Source organism: Oncorhynchus nerka, linkage group LG21, assembly GCF_034236695.1.
Source record: "Oncorhynchus nerka isolate Pitt River linkage group LG21, Oner_Uvic_2.0, whole genome shotgun sequence".
NCBI lineage: Eukaryota > Metazoa > Chordata > Actinopteri > Salmoniformes > Salmonidae > Oncorhynchus > Oncorhynchus nerka.
The window spans coordinates 25,264,111-25,288,743 of NC_088416.1; the positions used below are offsets into that span (position 1 = coordinate 25,264,111).

Below are 24,633 nucleotides of genomic sequence, written 5' to 3' on the forward strand. Positions count from 1 at the left end.
AGGTTAAGGGGTAATGGAGAACATGGCTAATCCGAGGAGGTTAAGGGGTGCTGGTGAGAATGGCTAATCCGAGGAGGTTAAGGGGTAATGGTGAGAATGGCTAATCCGAGGAGGTTAAGGGGTGCTGGTGAACATGGCTAATCCGAGGAGGTTAAGGGGTGCTGGAGAACATGGCTAATCCGAGGAGGTTAAGGGGTGATGGCGAACATGGCTAATCCGAGGAGGTTAAGGGGTAATGGAGAACATGGCTAATCCGAGGAGGTTAAGGGGTAATGGTGAACATGGCTAATCCGAGGAGGTTAAGGGGTGCTGGAGAACATGGCTAATCCGAGGAGGTTAAGGGGTAATGGCGAACATGGCTAATCCGAGGAGGTTAAGGGGTGATGGTGAACATGGCTAATCCGAGGAAGTTACGGGGTGATGGTGAACATGGCTAATCCAAGGAGGTTAAGGGGTGCTGGTGAACATGGCTAATCCGAGGAGGTTAAGGGGTAATGGTGAACATGGCTAATCCGAGGAGGTTAAGGGGTGCGCTGGTGAACATGGCTAATCTGAGGAGGTTAAGCGGTAATGGTGAACATGGCTAATCCTTCCATGGCTAATCCTTGGTGAACCAATGAGTGATCAGAGCCTTACGTCTTTCCACGCGGGACTCACCTGCAGACAAGCGTGGCGATGATGACACACCAGGCGGTGCAGCAGCAGTCGGCGTTGGGCTGCTCCTCGCTCTTCTTCCGCCGGCAGCACAGCCAGAAGGAGTAGAAGAGCAGGAAGAGGAGGTCCAGGGCCAGGCAGGCTAGAGCCACGCCTCCCAGCAGCAGGATGGACTGAGGGGGAACAAGAGGGCGATGAGACGTCATCTCACACACATAATGACTCATAGCAACAAAACGCTTTGCGGTTATTACACACATACAACCGCTGTTGTATGTGTGTAAGCTTTCAGAGAGACTATGTAGAATGTAGATGATGTCCTTCCAGATTCCTTCTGTCTACCCAAGGACGCCAGAGGACAAAAATCAGTTAACCACCTAACTGAGGAACTCAATTTAACCTTGCGCAATACCCTAGATCCAGTTGCACCCCTAAAAACTAAAAACATTTCTCATAAGAAACTAGCTCCCTGGTACACAGAAAATACCCGAGCTCTGAAGCAAGCTTCCAGAAAATTGGAACGGAAATGGCGCCACACCAAACTGGAAGTCTTCCGACTAGCTTGGAAAGACAGTACCGTGCAGTACTGAAGAGCCCTTACTGCTGCTCGATCATCCTATTTTTCTAACTTAATTGAGGAAAATAAGAACAATCCGAAATTCCTTTTTGATACTGTCGCAAAGCTAACTAAAAAGCAGCATTCCCCAAGAGAGGATGACTTTCACTTTAGCAGTGATAAATTCATGAACTTCTTTGAGGAAAAGATTATGAGTATTAGAAAGCAGACTACGGACTCCTCTTTAAATCTGCGTATTCCTTCAAAGCTCAGTTGTCCTGAGTCTGCACAACTCTGCCAGGACCTACGATCAAGAGAGACGCTCAAGTGTTTTAGTACTATATCTCTTGACACAATGATGAAAATAATCATGGCCTCTAAACCTTCAAGCTGCATACTGGACCCTATTCCAACTAAACTACTGAAAGAGCTGCTTCCTGTGCTTGGCTCTCCTATGTTGAACATAATAAATGGCTCTCTATCCACCGGATGTGTACCAAACTCACTAAAAGTGGCAGTAATAAAGCCTCTCTTGAAAAAGCCAAACCTTGACCCAGAAAATATTAAAAAACGATCGGCCTATATCGAATCTTCCATTCCTCTCAATTTTTTTTTTTTTAAAAGCTGTTGCGCAGCAACTCACTGCCTTCCTGAAGACAAACAATGTATACGAAATGCTTCAGTCTGGTTTTAGACCCCATCATAGCACTGAGACGGCACTTGTGAAGGTGGTAAATGACATTTTAATGACATCGGACCGAGGCTCTGCATCTGTCCTCGTGCTCCTAGACCTTAGTGCTGCTTTTGATACCATCGATCATCACATTCTTTTGGAGAGATTGGAAACCCAAATTGGTCTACACGGACAAGTTCTGGCCTGGTTTAGATCTTATCTGTCGGAAAGATATCAGTTTGTCTCTGTGAATGGTTTGTCCTCTGACAAATCAACTGTAAATTTCGGTGTTCCTCAAGGTTCTGTTTTAGGACCACTATTGTTTTCACTATATATTTTACCTCTTGGGGATGTTATTCGAAAACATAATGTTAACTTTCACTGCTATGCGGATGACACACAGCTGTACATTTCAATGAAACATGGTGAAGCCCCAAAATTTCCCTTGCTAGAAGCATGTGTTTCAGACATAAGGAAGTGGATGGCTGCAAACTTTCTACTTTTAAACTCGGACAAAACAGAGATGCTTGTTCTAGGTCCCAAGAAACAAAGAGATCTTCTGTTGAATCTGACAATTAATCTTAATGGTTGTACAGTCGTCTCAAATAAAACTGAAGGACCTCGGCGTTACTCTGGACCCTGATCTCTCTTTTGAAGAACAAATCAAGACCATTTCAAGAACAGCTTTTTTCCATCTACGTAACATTGCAAAAATCAGAAACTTTCTGTCCAAAAATTATGCAGAAAGATTAATCCATGCTTTTGTCACTTCTAGGTTAGACTACTGCAATGCTCTACTTTCCAGCTACCCGGATAAAGCACTAAATAAACTTCAGTTAGTGCTAAATACGGCTGCTAGAATCCTGACTAGAACCAAAAAATGTGATCATATTACTCCAGTGCTAGCCTCTCTACACTGGCTTCCTGTCAAAGCAAGGGCTGATTTCAAGGTTTTACTGCTAACCTACAAAGCATTACATGGTCTTGCTCCTACCTATCTCTCTGATTTGGTCCTGCCGTACATACCTACACGTACTCTACGGTCACAAGACGCAGGCCTCCTAATTGTCCCTAGAATTTCTAAGCAAACAGCTAGAGGCAGGGCTTTCTCCTATAGAGCTCCATTTTTATGGAACGGTCTGCCTACCCATGTCAGAGACGCAAACTTGGTCTCAACCTTTAAGTCTTTACTGAAGACTCATCTCTTCAGTGGGTCATATGATTGAGTGTAGTCTGGCCCAGGAGTGGGAAGGTGAACGGAAAGGCTCTGGAGCAACGAACCGCCCTTGCTGTCTCTGCCTGGCCGGTTCCCCTCTTTCCACTGGGATTCTCTGCCTCTAACCCTATTACAGGGGCTGAGTCACTGGCTTACTGGGGCTCTCTCATGCCGTCCCTGGAAGGGGTGCGTCACCTGAGTGGGTTGATTCACTGATGTAGTCATCCTGTCTGGGTTGGCGCCCCCCCTTGGGTTGTGCCATGGCGGAGATCTTTGTGGGCTGTTCTCAGCCTTGTCTCAGGATGGTAAGTTGGTGGTTGAAGATATCCCTCTAGTGGTGTGGGGGCTGTGTTTTGGCAAAGTGGGTGGGGTTATATCCTTCATGTTTGGCCCTGTCCGGGGGTGTCCTCGGATGGGGCCACAGTGTCTCCTGACCCCTCCTGTCTCAGCCTCCAGTATTTATGCTGCAGTAGTGTATGTGTCGGGAGGCTAGGGTCAGTTTGTTATATCTGGAGTACTTCTCCTGTCCTATTCGGTGTCCTGTGTGAATCTAAGTGTGCGTTCTCTAATTCTCTCCTTCTCTCTCTCTCTCGGAGGACCTGAGCCCTAGGACCATGTCCCAGGACTACCTGACATGATGACTCCTTGCTGTCCCCAGTCCACCTGGCCGTGCTGCTGCTCCAGTTTCAACTGTTCTGCCTTATTATTATTAGACCATGCTGGTCATTTATGAACATTTGAACATCTTTGCCATGTTCTGTTATAATCTCCACCTGGCACAGCCAGAAGAGGACTGGCCACCCCACATAGCCTGGTTCCCCTCTAGGTTTCTTCCTAGGTTTTGGCCTTTCTAGGGAGTTTTTCCTAGCCACCGTGCTTCTACACCTGCATTGCTTGCTGTTTGGGGTTTTAGGCTAGGTTTCTGTACAGCACTTTGAGATATCAGCTGATGTACGAAGGGCTATATAAATAAATTTGATTTGATCTAGTCAGTTGCACAACAATGCATTCAACCGAAATGTGTCTTCCGATTTAACGCAACCCCTCTGAATCAGAGAGGTGCGGGGGACGTCCACATCATCAGAGCCCGGGGAGCATTTGTTGTTGGGGGTTAACTGCCTTGATCAAAGGCAGAACAGCAGATTTTTCCACCTTGCCGGCTCGGGGCTTCAAACCAGCAACCTTTTGGTTACTGGCCCAACTCTCTAACCGCTAGGCTATCTTGCGCATCCAGTCTGCAAGGAATGAGAGGCTATTAAAGCAGATACACACTGACCACCCAGAGGAATCACATGGTAATGAGATGGTCTCTCTGTTTATTAGCTATGCCCTTTGGCTCGTCATAGCTCATTTACACCAGATCACAGTTAATTAAGGGTTATCGTCAAAACTTTGAGAATAACGTAGAAGGCAGAGGAGAAAAACCTCAAGCCTCATTAAAACTCCCCATCATGAACAAGCACAAACACACCACCACAAGACGCATACTCTTGACAAAGCCTACCGAAACGCATAGAAACCATATAATTCTAGTCCCGAACGTCATCACACATGAATAAAGTGTGTGTTTCCCTGGCCTCATTTTGAAGTTTCACTTAAAGCCAGTTCTCATAATATAGGGGAAGCCCAAATTTCATACAGGATATATCCATTACGATGAATCATGAAAACAGAAGTTACTGTAAAGCAGATTATGCTCCCAATCTGTCTGCTGTACAGTAACTTCAGTCTCATGATTCATCGTAATGGATATATCCTGTACGAAATTTGGGCTCGATATCAAATAACTCGATTTTTTGTGGACCCAGTGAACTCCTGTTTCCATGTGAGCACTTCAAAATGACTGGAATCTTTTGACGCTCACAAGCTGCCATCGTTTCCCTTGAAGCATGTGCAAAGTTCGTCTCACCTACTCTGTGTGGGCATACAGTACGGGGTGCTGGAGAGAGCATTGTGTCGGCTCAGGCCAGATCAGAGAGCTTGTGACTTTATAGCAAGTGGGGTAAAAGAGAGTCAGGGTTCGTGTGAGGAGGCAGAGTACTTCTCCACCAGAGGGAAGAGAGAAATGTCTGGAGTGGAGTGACACAGTCAAAGTCTTGAGTGACCAGGGCCCTAGTGTGACTGAGGGGAAAGCCACTGTTGTTTGAGCTTAGCACCGCTTACTCGCTCTTTACTGCCGTCAGATGTACATTTGCAGCGAATCGCCCATTGCAATACTGTATATGATTAAAATGCCCAGATAGCAGTGGTAATTATTTGGCTTCACTACTCATGGATATCAAGTTGAGAACAAATGTGCATAGGAAATGGTCTTTTGGATTGTTCTTCTCCACCTTTTCCTGTTGTTGTAACGCCTTAAAATGAGAATTAATCCAGTATTACCGCACGTTCCCTCAACGACAGCCGCTCTGAGCTCCTTTGAGATAGGAAATTATTTCCAAAATGCAAGACAGCCCAGCTCCTTTGGGCAAATGCTAAATAAGGATCTAATTTTAGGCGCTGCCTGGGCTCCAGTCTGCTGTTCATGCGTGCGGACAGTGAAAAGCGAACAAAAAAAAGCATTCTCCCTAAAATGGAACAGTAGATAAAGGGAAATGAAGGCTCTCGAAGTAGATCCATTAAGACTTCTTAACTTTAATGAGTTTTTAGATGCATTTACTTATCTAGCAAATGTCAGGCAAAAAGGCATTAATTCTTGCACAGGAAAAACAAAATAGACTTTATACTGCCAACTGTATGCCAAGTAAAGATTGTTTGGAAAACAAATAATTCACTGTCCTTAAATGAAAAAGGATATTCACAGAAGCTGGTAACTATCAGTTTTTATAAACTGGGTGGTTTGAGCCCTGAATGCTGATTGGCTGGCACTCCGCATTGTGTCGTGCGTAAGAACAGCCATTAGCCGTGGTATATTGGCCATATACCACACCCCCCTGTGCCTTGCTGCTTAAATTAACAAATGATTTTGGATGGTGTTAAATGAGTGTCGGGTTACGGTTTATTATCTATCCGGCTGCCTAGTCACTTTACCCATACGTATATGTACATATCTACCTCAGTTACATCGTACCCCTGCACATTCACCCAGTGTATACAACCAAGTTATCCTATGTCTATTTTTACTTTCTCTGCGTTGTTGGCAAGGACCCGTATGTAAGCATTTCACGCTTGTTTAAGAAGAAGCATGTGACAAATAAAGTTAGATTTGATAATTGTAACCAACTGAGCAGAGCTAGTTATGAGCTTTATAAAGCATGAATCAACCATCAAGACATGATTTGGAGTGTGCTAGTGGCAAATTAACCTCTCTCACATCGCCTCATCCCAGAACAAGGAAAAGAAAATAAGGTTCTATGTGGAAACTGCCAACTGGTTTAAAAGTAAGGCAAAAGTGAACGGGAAACGGAAAGCTGCAACTGAGCAGGAATGCAGCTAAAACAAGCCAATCTGGGAGCACGGCCAGTGTCAATGAAGATATGCCTGCTCCCCTGATTTAGCCTAATGTCGAAAGAATTGCAAGAGCTTGTCTTCTCTATTGACAGTGTAGCCTTCTCAACTCGGAGTGTAAAATCATATCAGCAAGACAATTAATGTAGGAGTAGGACACTTTATTCACCCACAGGTAAAGTGGATCAAAATGATAAGAAAGTGGGTTCAATACTGACATAAAGTCCTGGCTAGGCTGCAAGGTAGATGTCATATGGTCTGGGATCAGATCTTACGATATAGAGCTTTGATGTGAAAAGGCACCCCATCTGCTGAACTTTGGAAGTCTTAGGGTGAACGTGTGTGTGTGTGTTTCAAAGAGATTTATTTTCCCTTTTGTACTTTAACCATTTGTACATCGTTACAATACTGTAGATATATGTTACGCCCCTGAAAACAGGGGAGAAATAATCACGAGAGTGATACGGTGTTGTATTCTCAAGTCAACATTTAGTTCAATGAGAAAAAGACCGCGAATTTCCCCAGGAATATGGGTGGAGACCAGAGCAATCGATCTCCGGCTCATAGATTAAAAGCATTTCGTAGATCACAGATTAACACTTTTAGGCACCACAAAATAAAGTAATCAATATAACGTTTACACATTACTCTCACAATTCGTACCCTTTGACAGATTTGAACTTTAACACAATTATATGAATGTTATCAATCTCTATCAACTAATACTGAATGCATATTTTAACCTTAGATGTTTTAAGATCCTCACATACTATGAACTTACTAATACTTTTCAATGTATAACAGGCTATGAATATGTCCTTTAACCTGTCACACTCTCCCCGACAAAATAAATGTTGTCCCAACATTACCAACATTGTCTTCTTCAACAGTTCGTATGCACTGGACCTAGAAAATCCTCTTCTGTAAGGTAGTACTTGAGCAGAAGTCACGGGTCACAGTTCAAATATAACTAACAAGTTATTCACAGTCCATATCTGTTGACCAGCTATATAACATAAGCAGTATTTTCTCATACTATTGATCAACAGTCCATCAATTTTAATGATCTATATGCATAGTCTGTAAATTGTCTCTTTTGACAGTCTGTGAAATCTGACAGTAGTCCATGGTCAAACATGTCAACTCTGTAGCCTCATGTTTGCTGAAGCCCATACATGTAAGGTGGCTGAAAGTAACATTGCTGTAGTGATGGCAGCCATGGAACCAGTCCTGGTGCAGAGTAGACAGGGAACAACTGTGGCTGTGGCTGTATACTGTAGCAGGAAGGGATACCAAGCTGATCATAGGTGATACGTCTTGGAGGGTGTCTCTCTCTTGTGGCAGCTGGTAGGCTGGTTCCTCAGGTTCAGAAGCATCAGTATATGAAGGAAAGGCACTTGGTGGACGATCATCAGGCAAATTTTCAGCAGGCAAGTTACTCTCCTCAGCAGGCAGGTCTTTAACGGTTGTTGTCTCCTCCAGCCGCTTTTCAACAAGAGGCTGTGCTGGTAGCGTATCAGGGACTGGCACTGCAACTGTCCGTTTCACTGTTGGGGGCCTGTGTTCCCACTCTCTCGCTGGTTCAGCATTCCTCTCCTCAGGTACTGTAGGAGATGTGGGAACCTGTAGCGGATCATGATGAAGGTCATATTCATCCCCACTGTCTTCATCAGAATCTAGAGTCTGTGATGCAGGCTGGTGTCTCCTCGTTTTCTGACTTTTGTCCACTTTGGTCATTTCTGGTTGTGTCTCAAAAGGTAAGTGGTCACAGGACATGAGCAGATTTCTGTGCAGGACCCTGGAGCGTCCCCTACCCTTTTCTGGTCTCAATTCATAAATCGGCAGGTCTGAACCCATTTGTCTCACCACTGTGTGAATTGTATCTTCCCAATAGTTACGGAGTTTTCCTGGTCCTCCTCTTGGTGTCAGGTTTTTAATCAGAACTCGCTCGCCAGGCTGTAGCACTGAACTCCTAACTTTAGTGTCATAGTACTTCTTACTTCTTTCAGCGGCTTTCTGAGCATTTTCATTTGCAATGGCGTATGCTTCTTCCATCCCTCGTTTCCAGTTCTCCACGTATTCTCGCTGGTTACTGGAACCTGCCTCTGTGCACAATCCAAAGAGCATATCAACTGGAAGCCTGGGTGATCTCCCAAACAGAAGATAAAATGGTGAATAGCCAGTCACTTCAAACGGGTGCAGTTATAGGCATAAACCAGTTTGTTCAGAGACTCCTTCCAATTTGACTTTTGTGTCTCAGTTAGTGTCTTTAACATTTGCAACAATGTTCTGTTCATGCGTTCCGCTTGACCGTTTCCCATCGGGTGATAGGGTGTTGTCCTGGACCCCGCCATGCCACTGAGTTTCTTTAACTGATGGAACAACTGATTTTCAAATTCTCCCCCTTGGTCATGGTGGATGCGGGACGGAACCCAAACTTCAGGGCAAAATCATTGAAGATGAGATTTGCAGCAGTTTTACCTGACTTTGATGTGGTGGCGTAGGCTTGAGTGAAACGTGTAAAATGATCAACAATCACGAGGATGTACTCATATCCTCCTTTGCATCTGTCGAGATGAAGGAAGTCTATACATACCAGTTCAAATGGCTGTGTTGTCACAATGTTTGTCAGAGGAGCTCTTGTTGCATGGGCTGGCCTTTTCTGCTTGACACAGCTACAAGTTTTAGTCACATAGTGCTCGATGTCAGATTGCATATATGGCCAGAAGAAGCGGTCACGTACTAGTGATACAGTGCGGTCAGTACCTTGGTGTCCCATGTTATTGTGCAACTCTTCCATCACTTTACCTTTGTACTGCTCTGGTAGAACTAACTGCTTGCGGGCTGTAGTGATTCTGTACAAAATGCCATCACTGTCTATTGTCAATTTGTCCCATTCTCTGAATAGGCATTTTGTCTTTGGACTGAATTTCTTTTGCTCTTTAACTGGCGGTTTGGAACCCGACAGTTTGAAATTGAGCACAGGACGGATGACTGGATCAGATTCTTGTGCTTCTCTAATCCCATCTTTTGGGATCGAGCTGGTTGTTGCAGTGGTTGTCTCACCTTCAGCTGATACTGACATAGATGCAGCTGAAAATGACCAAGGTACAACAGCCTCTTTCTGTACCTCAACTGCTTGTATCGTGGCGGCGATGGTGTCTGGTGGAAGCTCCTCAGAACATTCTCTCATCAGTGACTCTACATCCAGTGGCATCCTTGACAAAGCATCTGCATCACCGTTCTCTCTGCCTGGCCTGTACTTTATTGTAAAGTGGAAATCAGCCAAGTCTGCAACCCACCTGGAAGTGGTTGCGTTCAGTTTTGCAGTAGACAGAATGTAGCAGAGCGGGTTGTTATCGCTGTATACAGTGAAGGTGGGAGCATAGTACAAATAGTCATGGAACTTATCAGTGATTGCCCATTTTAGAGCTAGAAATTCTAGCTTGCTCGAGTGGTAGTGATAGTTCTTCTCAGCTGCTGTTAAGGTTCGAGAGCCATAAGCAATGACCCTAAGCTTCCCCTCTTGCTTTTGATAAAGAACTGCTCCCAAGCCTTGGTGTGACGCATCAGTGTGTACAACAAATGGCTGAGTGAAATCAGGAAACCTAAAACTGGTGGGTGAAGCAAACACTCAATCAGCTGTTCAAGTGCCTGTTGATGCTGGTCAGTCCACAGGATTGGCTTGTTTGAGGGCACCACATGACTTACTTTCTTTGTTTTTGTTTTCCGTGGGTGGTCAGGTAATTTCTCTGAATCTGCTTTCAGGAGGTCATACAGGCAGCTGGCACTCCTAGAAAAGTCTTTGATGTACTGTCTGTAGTACGTGAGTAAACCAAGCATTTTTCTGAGCTGGCCCACAGTCTCTGGTCTGATTTCTTTCAATGCTCTTACTGCTTCAAAATCGGCTGGGTCAACTCGGCTGCCCTCTGCAGACACTATTCTGCCCAAATAACGGACCTGGGGTTTAAAGAGATCACACTTACTTGGTTTGAGTTTAATGCCATACTCTCTGAGACGCTGCAAAACTTTTCGCACATCATTCACATGGCTGTTGAATGTTTTACTGAAAACTAGCGTGTCGTCCAGATAAGGAATGCAGATGTTATCCCGGAGCCCTTCCAAACACTCCTCCATACACCGCTGAAAAGCTGCAGGAGCGTTCATGAGGCCGAATGGCATACGTATCCACTCATAGAGTCCCCACGGTGTCACAAATGCTGTCAGTGGTCTGCTTTCTTCAGAGATGAACCCCTGGTGATACGCTTTCCCCTGATCTAAGAGGGAGAACCAGGAATTACCACCTAAACTGTCCATGATGTCTTGGACCCGAGGGATGGGCTGGCGGTCGGGATGTGTCTTTCTGTTCAGGTCTCTGTAATCTATACACAACCGGAGGGTCCGTCCTTCTTACGAACGCACACGACAGGTGAAGAATATGAAGAGTTTGACTTCCTAACCCAGCCCTGGACTATGAGGTCATAAATGTAACCCTTCATCTCCTGATACAGTGGCCTGGGCACTGACATGTATGTGCGCTTTACTGGTTCAGAGTCCTTTAGAGAAATAGTCATTTTCAATCGTTCAATGCAGCCAATGTCATTGTCTGATCTGGAGAAGGAGTGACACTCTTCTCTAAGCATTTGCCTAACAACCTCTCTCTGTTCTTCGGTTAGGTGAGTTAAATCTACTGGTGGATCCCACTGTTCAGTAGCAGTACATGGGGTTCGAACGCTGGTGTGATTCACTGTGGCTGAGGTGACAGTTTTTCAAAGACTTGGGCAGGTAACACAGTCATAATGGTTTGTACTGTACCGATGATTGTGCGTCCTAGCAGGGCAATGTCGTGGTCAGTGGGGTTAGAGACATCAAGCAGGATAACTGGAAAAACACCTTTACTGACTCTGACTAGTGTGTCAAAGAACTCAAGGTCATCTGGCCACTGCGGGTTCAGGTCTGGCTGGAAAAGCATTGTCATGTCATCTTTGAAAGGCTGGGAAACTACACGGCACTCAATCTGAATGCTACTGTGTTTTGGTACAGCAACCTTCTCTTTCTTGGTTTTCACTGCGTATTCATCTGTCTGTTCTGCGCTAACAGCCTGTATAAAAGCCCTCACCTTGTTTCTTTTGAGGCTTGGGAAAGCTGTTTTTACTGTACTGTATAGTTTAGTCTTTTCGGTCATTGTCAGGATGTGCTCGATAACATTGAAACCTATGATGGGATGAGATAGGTGACAGCCTTTCATTACCAGCACTGGGATGATCAGTTCCTTTGTTTGGTCAGTTTCAGAGGCTAGACGAAAAGTTGTTTCAATCCATCCCAGGTACGGCATTTCAGTCCCATTTGCTGCAGTCAACCTTAGATCATCAGGTGAGTCCAGGATTTCTGAAACATCTCTCAGCCTTGCGTTTGGGAGAGATTCCTCTTTCCATCGTTCATCAATGACCGATACCTGAGAGCCTGTGTCCCATAAAGCTTGGAGGTGGTGGCGATTCAGGTGACACTCAATAAGGCACTGTCTGCCGACTAGCGAGGTGACCTTACGGGGTGGCAACCTTGAGCTAGGGATGGTAAGGAGTGGGCATTTTTCTCTGTGCAGGAAAACCTTTCACTGGTAGAGTCAATTTTCAGATGAGTGCATTTTTCTTATGTTTAGTCCAATGTTGGTTTTGACATACTTTGGAACAGTACAGTGTCTCTTTACATGATGAACATTGTTTCAGGTTCTCAAATGACTCTTCTCTGGCACAATTTGCACATTTCTGGGACTTTTTGGTAGCTACGGTTAACACTCGTCCCTCAGCGGTAACCCGTTTCCGTTTAAAGGGGCCTCCCTTGATGGCCTGGCTCCCCGGATTTTACATCCAGCTTGAAAATGTTCTCCACTCCCACATCGGAAGCAGTGTGTGCAGCGTGCATCTGTTCTGGCCTGCTGGCAGACAAAACACCTCCTTGGAGCTTGAGCAGAGTGGTTGGTATACCGGTTAGGTGCATATTGATGCTGTGCAGGCTCAAGTGCTTGGGACCGACTGTAGTTGCTGTAATACTGCTGCTGGGAAACAGGTGGCTGGGGGTCCCTATCTGGCCTCCTAACTGGGGGTGGGGCATAGGCACAAGGCTGTGACTGAAACATAGGCTGCTGTAATGTCTCCTTAATCTGAGCAATCTCTGCACTGAGACCTTTTAGAGAAGCTACACCTGTCTTAAGTTCAGCTAACTCTGTTAACAGTTCTGCGGGTATCGTAGCTTTGGCTTCCTTCACAGGACACTTTGCAGATGGCATATCCTCTAACTGGACTACACTTACAGTTGTAGCAGGCTGTGGGGCATTAAACCGCTTTTTGTTTCGTCTTTCTCTCTCATTAGCACAAGCAATGTTAAGCTTCTCTAGCAAAACCTCATCTGATGTTTCGCTCTCTAGCAGGAGAGGCTGCATGTCTATCCTGATACTGTCACTCTGGAGACCCGTAAGGACTGTGTGTAAACACATGCTCTGGACTAGAGCAGGGTCATACTTAAGCCCTGATTCTGACTCCTGGGATGCAAACAGTACTTTTTGCCTCAAATCTAAAACGCGCATCAGGAAGCTTTGAGGGGTCTCCTTGCTATGCTGTGCTTCTGAAGCTAGCTGTTTGTAAAGCTCTGTTGCACTCTTCTCTTGGAAGTGGGAACGCAGGATACATCTAAGTGTGGGAAGAGTAAGCTGGGGTTTACCTTCCAAGTAGCTGCGTAGCTGTGAGCCTGGAGAAATAGCCCTGACTACTGCGTCTACTATTTCTACCTCAGGATATCCTCTGTTAAGTCCATTTTCAATCTGATGGGCAAGGCTGGAAAAAATCAGTTTTTCTTTTTGGCCCGGTTCACCTATCTGACCAGAAATTTTAAACTCTTTGCGCCAGTATGAGCTGGGCTGTGCATTGGGTGAGAGCGGCACGCTCCCTGAAGATTGGCATGGTGTTGGGGCTGACGCAGAGAATCACTGACTTTGGCTGCAGTAATCTGCTCAGTTCCCACCCCTTGTTGTGGGGTTACAGTTCTCATTTCCTCTATTCTGTGATGTGTTCGGCTGGTTCAATATCATGGTCACCTTGCCCTGTTTTGTTATCTCTGCCACTGATCATCTCTGTCATTTCGTCTCTAAGTAGCAACAATTCCGACATGCCGCCATCTTCTAACTCTGTGACTTCCTCTCTTTCAAGGAACATCATAATGCGAGTCATTAATGCTATGCGGGATTTGTCTTTAACATCTCTTCTCTGTTCGCCTGATATTTCAAGGAAATCACATATCTCTAGTAATTTGTCTTTAGTCAGGGTGTGTAATTCTCCTACTACCTCTTCCTGTAGTTCTTCCAAGGCGCTTGTCATGTTGACAGAACAGGAGGAACTTTTACTGTGCAGGAGTTGACTCTGAATTAGATGGTCCTGTCTCTGATGGTCGATCAATGGCCTCAGTTGACACGTACTTAACCACTAACTTCCAACTTCCCTCGAACAGCAACACTTTCCTCACTGCAGCCTGCCTGAGTTGTTATGTGGAGATTTAGCTGGCTCGGAATTCAGCGACCAGGGTGTGGAAACTGGACATCTGAGCAGCAATCTCAGCGGAGCCTCCAAAAATGTTACGCCCCTGAAAACAGGGGAGAAATAATCACGAGAGTGATACGGTGTTGTATTCTCAAGTCAACATTTAGTTCAATGAGAAAAAGACCGCGAATTTCCCCAGGAATATGGGTGGAGACCAGAGCAATCGATCTCCGGCTCATAGATTAAAAGCATTTCGTAGATCACAGATTAACACTTTTAGGCACCACAAAATAAAGTAATCAATATAACGTTTACACATTACTCTCACAATTCGTACCCTTTGACAGATTTGAACTTTAACACAATTATATGAATGTTATCAATCTCTATCAACTAATACTGAATGCATATTTTAACCTTAGATGTTTTAAGATCCTCACATACTATGAACTTACTAATACTTTTCAATGTATAACAGGCTATGAATATGTCCTTTAACCTGTCACATATACACATAGCATGACATTTGTAATGTCTTTATTCTTTTGGAACTTCTGTGAATATAATGTTTACTGTTAATTTTAATAGTTTATTTCACTTTTGTATATTATCTACTTCACTTGCTTTTTGCAATGTTAACATACGTTTTCCATGCCAATGAAGCCTCTCAAATTGAATTGTTTTATTTGTTTATTTGACCTTTATTTAACTAGACAGGTCAGTTAAGAACAAGTTCTTATTTCCAATGACGGCTTAGGAACAGTGAGGTTAACTGCCAGGTTCATAACGGCAGATTTTTACCTTGTCAGCTCGGGGATTCGATCTTGCAACCTTTCGGTTACTCGTCCAACGCTCTAACCACTAGGCTAGAAAGAAAGAAAGAGAGAGAGGAAGAGCGAGCACGAGCAAGCGAAAATGTGAGGTGTTTAAGTAATGAAAAGGAGTGTCAGTGAGTGAACGAGTGAACTAACAAACTGAATAGCTTAAGTGACCCAGCTTAGGCTAAATATGATCAAACAGAAACGGCATAACACCTATTATCAAATGCATCTCACGGCCTGTTAGGTATTGTGCTTAAGAAACGGGTCTATTGCTGAGTACTGTAGGTCCAGCACCAGTCCCATACTTCAGCACATAGGGAGAGGGCAGGCACTTCATATGTCGTTCACACAGGCTGGGAGTTCATTGTAATTACACAGATTTCAATCCAGACCGTTTTTCTTCCCCTAGTAGCGGATATATTAAAACAGGAAAATACCGTCACTCTGGTTCTCTAAACAGATGCATTTTTCAGTAAGATCAGCCTAACAGGCTGCCCCTGGGCTCTTGGTGAATAGAGGCCTCTCCATTGAAGCGCTTTATCGAGACCGTTTCCCCACCCTGGAGAAACAATATCTGAACTCAAATTACAGTATCTCACTGAGCTCCATCTCCTGGGCAGCCACCTACTTCATGGATACACTGTGCAAACATTTTAAAATTGTACATATGCTGAAATGCAAGTATGGAAAATTCATACAGTGAGTGGTTAAATAAATAGAAAATAGGCAATGTCACTGTGACTAAGTGAAGTTCAAAGGGGCTGGAGGGGAGCCGTACCATCCTGTGAACAGGATGCTGGCATTGTTACAACCCCTTCTCATCTTCCCAGCTTCTGATCCAAGACAATGGGAATTCAATGCTGACTAATAATGACCTAAAATGTAAAAGTCCTTCTCTACCTTTTAGATTTCTTTAATTTTCACTCCCCATTGTCAAGAAAAGGAAATGGTCCTTGTTTTATGTTGCGATTCAAATATCAGGAATGGGAGTTCCGTTTTTCACATACCGGTAGTCAAAAGAGCAAATCGTGGTACATATGTGTTCCATTAAAGGGCACTTAAGTATGGCTTTGAATTAGACACATTGCCATGAAAGAATAGCAGACCCAAATCACAAGACAAGAAGGGAAGAGAGGAGAGGAAGTAACACATGCTGACTCAACTGTCCACTTTGTCCTTTACAACCAGGTTTCACTTCCAGGTCAAATTCCCCACATTCAAAATGAACTGCTTGATGAACATATCATTTTTGGCTAATGTGCAACACACTCCACCACACCAGGTACATAAAAATTGGTTCTCTCGTACACCTATATCTCACTGTGCTATCGGCAGTGTGGATGTCAACATATTTGCCCTGACCAAAGTAACCTACTTTAAAAAATATATTTATGGCTAAGTATGGTCTACATCTAAAGAATATATATTTTCCCACTCCTCAGGCTAGCCTGGGCTCTCTCCTGGTTCTCTGACCCAGGTAGGAGGCTGAAACCATGCTGGCTCTGTCTACTCTCCTCACTCGTCTGCCCACACCCAAACAAACCCAGCTCCAGTCCCACTCCCATCCATCACAATGGCAACAGACTGCCTCTCTTCTTCCACCTCGCCAACCCTGGCTCTGGTCCACAACTTACAAAAGCTGCCCCTTGACAACCCCCCTCCATGTTGTCCTTCTGACGAGAAGGAATTTGTCAAGACAGCCATCTTCACTCGTTTCTCACGATTGCCAAAATGTTTCAAACTCCTTTATAAAGCACCAATGAAGAAACTGGATGACTGTGTGTCATCATTAAGACATCATTGGATATCAGAATGAAAGGTGTGATTACTGTATGTATGCCTCAGGACAAATGTTGCATATATGCCTGGTTAGGCCTATAGATCTCCTTTGTGGGCCAAATCAGAGGTTAAGGGGAGAATTGGCGTACTTGGCAACATAGGCCTACTCAAAATTTGTGGACACTTGAAGGGGGGGGGGGGGGTTTAAACAAATCCTGGCTTTTGTCGTACCCTTGTCGACAGACTGGCAATTATCTCTCATTTTGAAATCCACTTGAACACTAAATTCTTAGCACTTGCCGTTAAAAAGAGAAAATGGGAAAAAGTTCACTGATCAGTGCATCAAGGACACAGTGGATTTGACTTCAGGGACGGTTGAGTGAAACCCTCAACTAAATGAGCTTGAGAATATCCATTAATTCTGACCTTCTGAACAAGTGCCATGCTGCAGAGTGCAGGAGGATCTCCCCTCCCCAATCTTCAGCTGTGCAGCTTGCTTGCACTGGGCTGCTGCACTCACTCATCTTCTACTACACACTCATAGGCTTAACCTCTAAATCTATGGTAGTGGAACTTGGTGATGGGCAATAGCCAGGGCAGTTCGTGCATGCAAATGACCTTAGGGTAAATCCATATAAATGCAATCACTTTTTGACAGCATCTCTTTTGATTCAAAACAAAAAAACTTTCCATACATGTTTGCCCAAGGAAGAAGTGGTCAGAAAGTGACGTTTTGGACCTGAAGGCCAACCCATCCAGGAGATCGAGGTACGTTCTGCATACCACCACCATATCATGAGATCCATGTCTTCATCACTGGAAAATATTAATATTTTGATATTGTTTAAAAGCTTACAAAACAGGTTTGTCAAACTTTCAGAAATTCTAGATTTGCTATTTGTTGAATAAAAAAAACAGGTAAAGTCAGATTTAAAAAAAATATTTGCATACATTTTTGGCTTGAACTCTACTTTAGATTCTACTTTAGGGTAAGACCTTAGTCACCAGGGACAGCAAGAATGTCAGCAGCAATAATCTGTCCGACTGTCTAATTATTCCCTGACATACTTGGCCCAAGACAAAAGCTGTCCCATAACCCTGAAAGACATTTGAAGACTGAAAGTACATTTTAACCTAGTGAAGAGTGTGCTGGACAGCATAAAGCCAGGCCTGCTAACACTGTAACATCCAGTGGTGTAAAGCACATAAGTAAAAATACTTTAAAGCACTACTTGAGTTGTTTTTGGGGATATCTGTACTTTACAATACTGAACAAAAATGTAAATGCAACATGTAAAGCTAATTTCTCAAAAATGTTGTGCACATCCCCGTTAGTGAGCATTTCTCCTTTGCCAAGATAATCCATCCACCTGACAGGTGTGGCATATCAAGAAGCTGATTAAACAGCATGATCATTAAACAGGTGCACCTTGTGCGGACGACACTCAACTACTTTTTTCCTTACCCCCTTCTGACACCCAGGTGGCAACACGCATCTCTTCATGCCTGACAGATATCTCAATGTGGATGTCCCCCCTCTCATAGTGCAAATAACCTTGGTGTGACCCTGGACACTGTTCTCTGCAAATATCCAACCAGTAACTTGCTCCTGCATGCTCTACAGCATCCATAGAGTACGACCTCATCTTATACAGAACGCTGCAGCCTGCCTAGTGGTCAACCTTGGAAAGTTCTCCCATGTCACCCAGCTCCTCTGCACACCCCACTGGCTTTTAGTCAAAGATTACATCCACTACAAGACCATGACACTTGCTTAGGGAGCAGCAAGGGAAACTGCCCCTAACTTCCTTCAGGCTATGCTCAAACCCTACACCCCAACCCGAGCACTCCGTCCTGCCACCTCTGGTTCCGTGGCCCTCCCATGCTTACCAGAAGGAAGCTCCCGCTCAGCCCAGTACAAGTTACCACACCAGAAATGTACTTCCTGAGCTTCATTCTGGAGTTTCAATGTGTCTAGAAAATATGAACTCCAAAAACACCCAAATAATCCTTTCATCAATATAAAGGTAAACAAGAAATGCACTCTCGGTCACGCGTTTGAAAAAACTCTGACACGGCAGGTTCCACTCATTCAGACTGCTCTTACCCCCTCATTTTTCAGAATACAAGCCTGAATCATTTTAATGCAGCCCCGGACAAAAACACCTGACAGGTAACCACTGCTGCAGGTAAAATGTGATGCTTTTTCAATGGACAGGTCATGGATTCTGTAATGGAAAGGTCATGGATTCTATACAGGGCTATGGTCACTGGAGACACGGTCTAGGGTTAGGGAGAAGCTAATCACATTGTCATTGTTTTCATGTCTTTGTAGACTTGAAAGTTACACAATGTCACTCCAGTAATGCTTGTTACTGTCAATGTGCATACTTTATAATCTTGTTTTCAGGAAATTACACACCAGGCAGACTAGTGTGTAAATCTTATGCGGAAGTGAGAAAATTGCTAATTGGGGTTTCATTTCTCCTCAGGCAGACCCAGGTACAGTATGGTTCTCCCGCCAAAAAAACAAAGCATGGGTTGCTCAACATTTACGAGCCAACAAAACAGACCTTCCGGATGGACCTGGTAGAGCTGTGCCACAAGACAATGGTGTTCACGGTCCCACTTTCCAATGTACAACTTCCAAAACAACCACCCAAGAACATAGCTAGTGTTCCAAAACCAGACAAGGCCCAGATTGTAGCGGATTCTAACTCCTGCCCCTTACCACTGTCGCTCCAAAAGGACAAAATGAATATTCCCACTCTGGTGCCGACTCAGCCACCACACCAATTGTAATCAAAAAAGGGGAGGTAACAATTGTTTGTAAATTTGATGACATAGATATGCATCTTAATAAAAACCTAATTGAAACTTTGTTATTATCATGTCATTTAATTATTATTTCAGGCTATTACTTAGAAATATTAAATCAACAAATTAAGAAATGCCAGGTTGGAGAGGACATTGCCTTTTACAAGATTTAATCAAGACGGGAGCATTTGACTCTTAATAAAGAGATGGAGTCCAGACAGGCTATTTTAGGAAACTTTCTGAATGGACATAAAGGCCTATAGAGAGAATCAGCGTACTCACACACCCCCGTAAAAGCACCCGTCAATCAAAGCCACTGGCGTATGTCAGGCACAAGAGCAAATATATATCCTTTCCTTAAAAGGTATTAAAAAACCTAGGCCTACCTTAGGCTTTCCAGAAAGTAGACTAAGATAATGAATTGACAATTAGCGTATGAATGGCGACATCTCTGCTATGGTATGAAGATTAAATTGACCATCATTAAAATAGAAACAAATACATGCAACATGTCCATAGCTTATTATCAGCGATGCTGATTATGGAGCGGGAGAGTGGAGTTTTCGAATGCAGTGAGGAACTACTATAAATTTGAATGGATGTTAAAAATTAATTTAAAAAACAGACTTTGTTGACTTACTGTGTGAGGTGAAGTAAAACTGAGAAGCCCAGCTGGGCACTTTCCTACATTTTACATTTGCGAGAAGCAAGCCAGGTACTTCTTTGCGTGCTCCGTCAACATTAACAGGACGGAGAAACCAGACACATGCTCATTGCTCATAGGGAGCATGTCAATAATGTTATGAAATAAACCAAAAGTTGTTTCTCACAAGTGTAGGAGGTTTTGAACTCTGCAAACAAAATGTATTAATACATGTATTAACATAAATGAATGGTAAATTGCCTGTTTTACAAACGGTATGCTACACGGACAATCATAAAAGTGAATTGCAGGCCTGACAGTATAGCCTAGGCTACTATTCTACTTTGCGGGGATAGGAGGGAGGTATTTTTTGTTGCTGTTCCGCCTAGGGCGACATATCGGCCAGGACCGGGCCTGACCACCGTTGATTAGTCTATAAATTAAGAAAATATTCCGTATCAAACTTCACCATGCCAAATTGGAGAGGATTGGTGCATTCTTTGTCCATTTGACACAACGTTAGAAACATGTTGGAGCAGCGTTGAGGGCAGTCAGTAGCAGGATCAAGTGCAAAATAGTGTCCAGTTTTGTAACAGTGACAGGTCATTTCCGGTGAATGACGAAATGCAATGAAAATGTACCTAACCTACAAAAGATATTTACAAAGTGAACAGACTCGAAATACAGTTTTGAATATGAATCAAAAACCTAAGCCTCAAATCAGGCCTACCCTGTCAAACCAACTATAGCAGGTTGGGGTATATGGACAGCCTCCCCACACAGCTCACATAGCAGAGCTACAACATAACTGAAGCTCACAGGTGAAATAGGTACCTTTACACCTATGGCCCCTCCTATGAACCTTACCATTAACCCAAATATGGCATATTAAATCATGTAACAGACATCCTCATTATACCTACATCAAAATAATCTGTCTAAATAATATGCGGGAATAATGTCCATTAATGAATACACAATTCATAACAATAGTTCTGCAGGCCGAGAGCTACTAAGTCAGCTTCGCCACAACACATTAGACAACATTAAGCCTCAGAGCCAGAACAACCTTGTTAACTGCTGTCAAATAATGAATTAGACACACATAACCCTTTTTTTAAAGATAGATTTATATAAATTACTAGCAAGCAATGAAAACATGAATTGTATAAAAGAAAGTCCACACATGAAACATGATTTTTACTAATGCCATAGCCTAAAGCACTCTACACACACACGCGCATCTAGCAATTAGCTGCTCCAGCACATAAGGACATTTAGACAGAGATGTATACTGAACACAAATATAAAAGCAACATGTAACAATTTCTAAGATTTTCATGAATTACAGTACATAAAGAAACCAGTCAATTTAAATAAATAAATTAGGCACTAATCTGTGGATTTCACATGACTGGGAATACAGAGCTCTGTTGGTCACAGATACCTTAAAAACAAGGTAGGGGCGTGGATCAGAAAACCAGTCAGTATCTGGTGTGACCACCATTTGCCTCATGCAGCACGACACATCTCCTTTCACATAGAGTTGATCAGGCTGTTGATTGTGGCCTGTGGAATGCTGTCCCACTCCTCTTCAATGGGTTGCTGGATATTGGCGTGAACTGGAACACGATGTCGTACACCTCGATCCAGAACATTGCAATGGGTGACATGTCTGGTGAGTATGCAGGCCATAGAAGAACTGGAATTGTGTACAAATCCTTTCGACATGGGACTGTGCACTATCATGCGGAAACATGAGGTGATGGCGGCAGATGAATGGCAGGACAATGGGCCTCAGGATCCCGTCAAGGTGCACCTGTGTAATGATCATGCTGTTTAATCAGCTTCTTGATATGCCACACCTGTCAGGTCGATGGATGATCTTGGCAAAGGAGAAATGCCAACTAACAGGGATGTAATTTGAGAGAAATAAGCTTTTTGTGCATATGAAAAATGTAACAGGTGCCCCTTGTGCTGGGGAAAATAAAAGGCCACTCTAAAAGGTGCACTTTTGTCACACAACGCCACGTCTCAAGTATTGAGGGAGGGTGCAATTGGCATGCTGACTGCAGTAATGTCCACCAGAGCTGTTGCCAGAAAATGTCATGTTTATTTCTCTACCATAAGCTACCCCCAACATCATTTTAGACAATTTGTCCAACTGGCCTCACAACCGCAGACCACGTGTAACCACGCCAGCCCAGGACCTCCACATCCAGCTTCTTCACCTCAGACCACGTGTAACCATGCCAGCCCAGGACCTCCACATCCAGCTTCTTCACCTCAGACCACGTGTAACCATGCCAGCCCAGGACCTCCACATCCAGCTTCTTCACCTCAGACCACGTGTAACCACGCCAGCCCAGGACCTCCACATCCAGCTTCTTCACCTCAGACCACGTGTAACCACGCCAGCCCAGGACCTCCACATCCAGCTTCTTCCCCTGCGAGATCATCTGAGACCAGCCACCCAAACAGCTGATGAAACTGAGGAGTGTTTCTGTCTTTAATTAAGTCCCTTTGTGGGGAAAAACTCATTCTGATTGGCTGGGTCTGGCACCCCAGTGGGTGGGCATATGCCCTTCCAGGCCCACCCATGGCTGTGCCGCTGCCCAGTCATGTGAAATCCATAGATTAGGGCCTAATTAACTTATTTCAATTGACTGATTCCCTTATATGAACTGTAACGCAAATTGTTGCGTTTATATTGTTGTTCAGTATAGATTTTCCAAAGCTGTTATAAGCAGGTCCAACTCTGCGCAGCAAAGACACTTGTCTTCAGTGGGCATCGCTTGGCATTGCCCACAGGTATACCACCCGCTTCCAGAGGCCCTGAGTCACATCTCAGCTGCTGGTTGAATATCTGCCTGAGCCCCTGCCTGCTCCGTCCCGCCCTCTCCGTTCTCGTTCATCCTCCATCTGTTGAAGATTGTCTGTGTATGCTGGTTCAAGTAAATAAGGCTCACCTGAAAATTTGAACATTTCCTCCTCGTATTTTCTAGTCAGACATGTTGGTAGCATAAAAAATAAAATAATAACTAGCTTGCTCGGTAGATTAGTGACCGGCAGCTAGCTAGCAGCTCTGCGTTTACAGTGGACTCGTTGTTGTGGACTGGCTAGTGTGTTTATGAAACACGCCCCACCCCAACTTATACGCACACAGTAGTCACTGAGGTATAGGCAGAAGCAAGAGGAACAAGGAAGTAGACGCATGCACGCCAATATTGCACACTAGAAATTATCGCTTGAGTTAAAAAATATATTATAAAGCTGTGGATAAAAGTTCGGTATGACAAAATGTAATGTGTACAACATCTAAAAACCTGCATCAGGATAATGAGAGCTTTGCCGTTTGTAAAAGGACGTATTTGGAGCATCAATTCATGTTTTCTGGATGCCTTGTAATCCCAGAAGGCTCAGGAAGTCAATTGCTGGTGGGATAAATTTCTCAAAATCAAGTGAAATTGCAAATAAAACTGTCTGGTACCTAAAAATACAGATTAGGGTCCTAAATAGTGAAATTCCCCTTTAACATGAATGCACTAATTTTAAGTCACTCTGGATAAGAGTGCCTGCTAAGTGACTAAAATGTCAAATCGGCCAGCCAGACGACCTTGGGGTCACAACCTCAGGTCAAACGTCATACCTCAAGGTCTTAATGACATATTGGTGCTGGGCTCTGTCACCCGAGGAACAGAGTTACAGTATGACAAGAATGCAGAAAAGAATGCAAATAAGGCCTAACATACTAATCATCAGCTAACACATGGCACATTACAGACATAACTGAGTCTCATTCACACTGACATGGCCCACAGCTTGCTTTGGTCAGGACAGAGTTATCCCGTAAATTTGAGAAATAACTATGTAGGTCAGGGATAGTACATTAAATTCCTTCAGCATGACTTAATCTGGGGTTATCTTGAGATGTGTCGGCTGGATGAAGTGTCGGCTGGATGAAGCGTTTGGACTGCAGGCCCATGCATGGCCCAGTATTAAGTCTGATAACAGACAGGTTATCTTGGTCCTAGAAGCTGTGAATGAGCAGCTCTGGCAATCTCCCTTTCCCTTCTGCCTGAGCACTCAACTGACAGTCACACCCAGTGCCAGAAAATACAGCCCTCTTTTTAGAGCCTGTTGAGACAACTGTCGTCGTGATACCCACAGCAGCTGACAGGGAAGAGGAAGCCATCTGTTAATCCTGTCCTCCTCCATACACTTTGGAAGTAGACAAGCTCATTTTGGAAATCCCCATCTCCTGTGATTAGCGAACTTAAAAATGTCCATAGTTTCTGTTTGCTGTTGCACAGGCCAAAGCCATAACGGCCACACAGTAAATGGGCATTATGCTGCCCCTCACACACACTTAATTAGGAGAACCGGAAAACAGGCCTAGATGAATAGCTATGATTATGTGGCAATTTATGACATATGGAATCCCTGTTATGACTCGATTTAAAGACCACTGTCTTTAGTCCATCTCCACCCATCCCTG

General features: G+C 44.0%; 1 protein-coding gene across 1 annotated transcript in view; it reads right to left on the reverse strand.

Annotated features, from left to right (window-relative positions):
* Window positions 1-24,633, reverse strand: part of LOC115110310 (protein tweety homolog 3-like) — a 74,388-nt gene that overhangs the window by 47,728 nt on the left and 2,027 nt on the right. Inside the window, exon 2 of the mRNA XM_029635851.2 lies at window positions 658-827. Coding sequence (XP_029491711.1) covers window positions 658-827 — 170 coding nt within the window. The remainder of the gene's footprint in view (window positions 1-657; window positions 828-24,633) is intronic.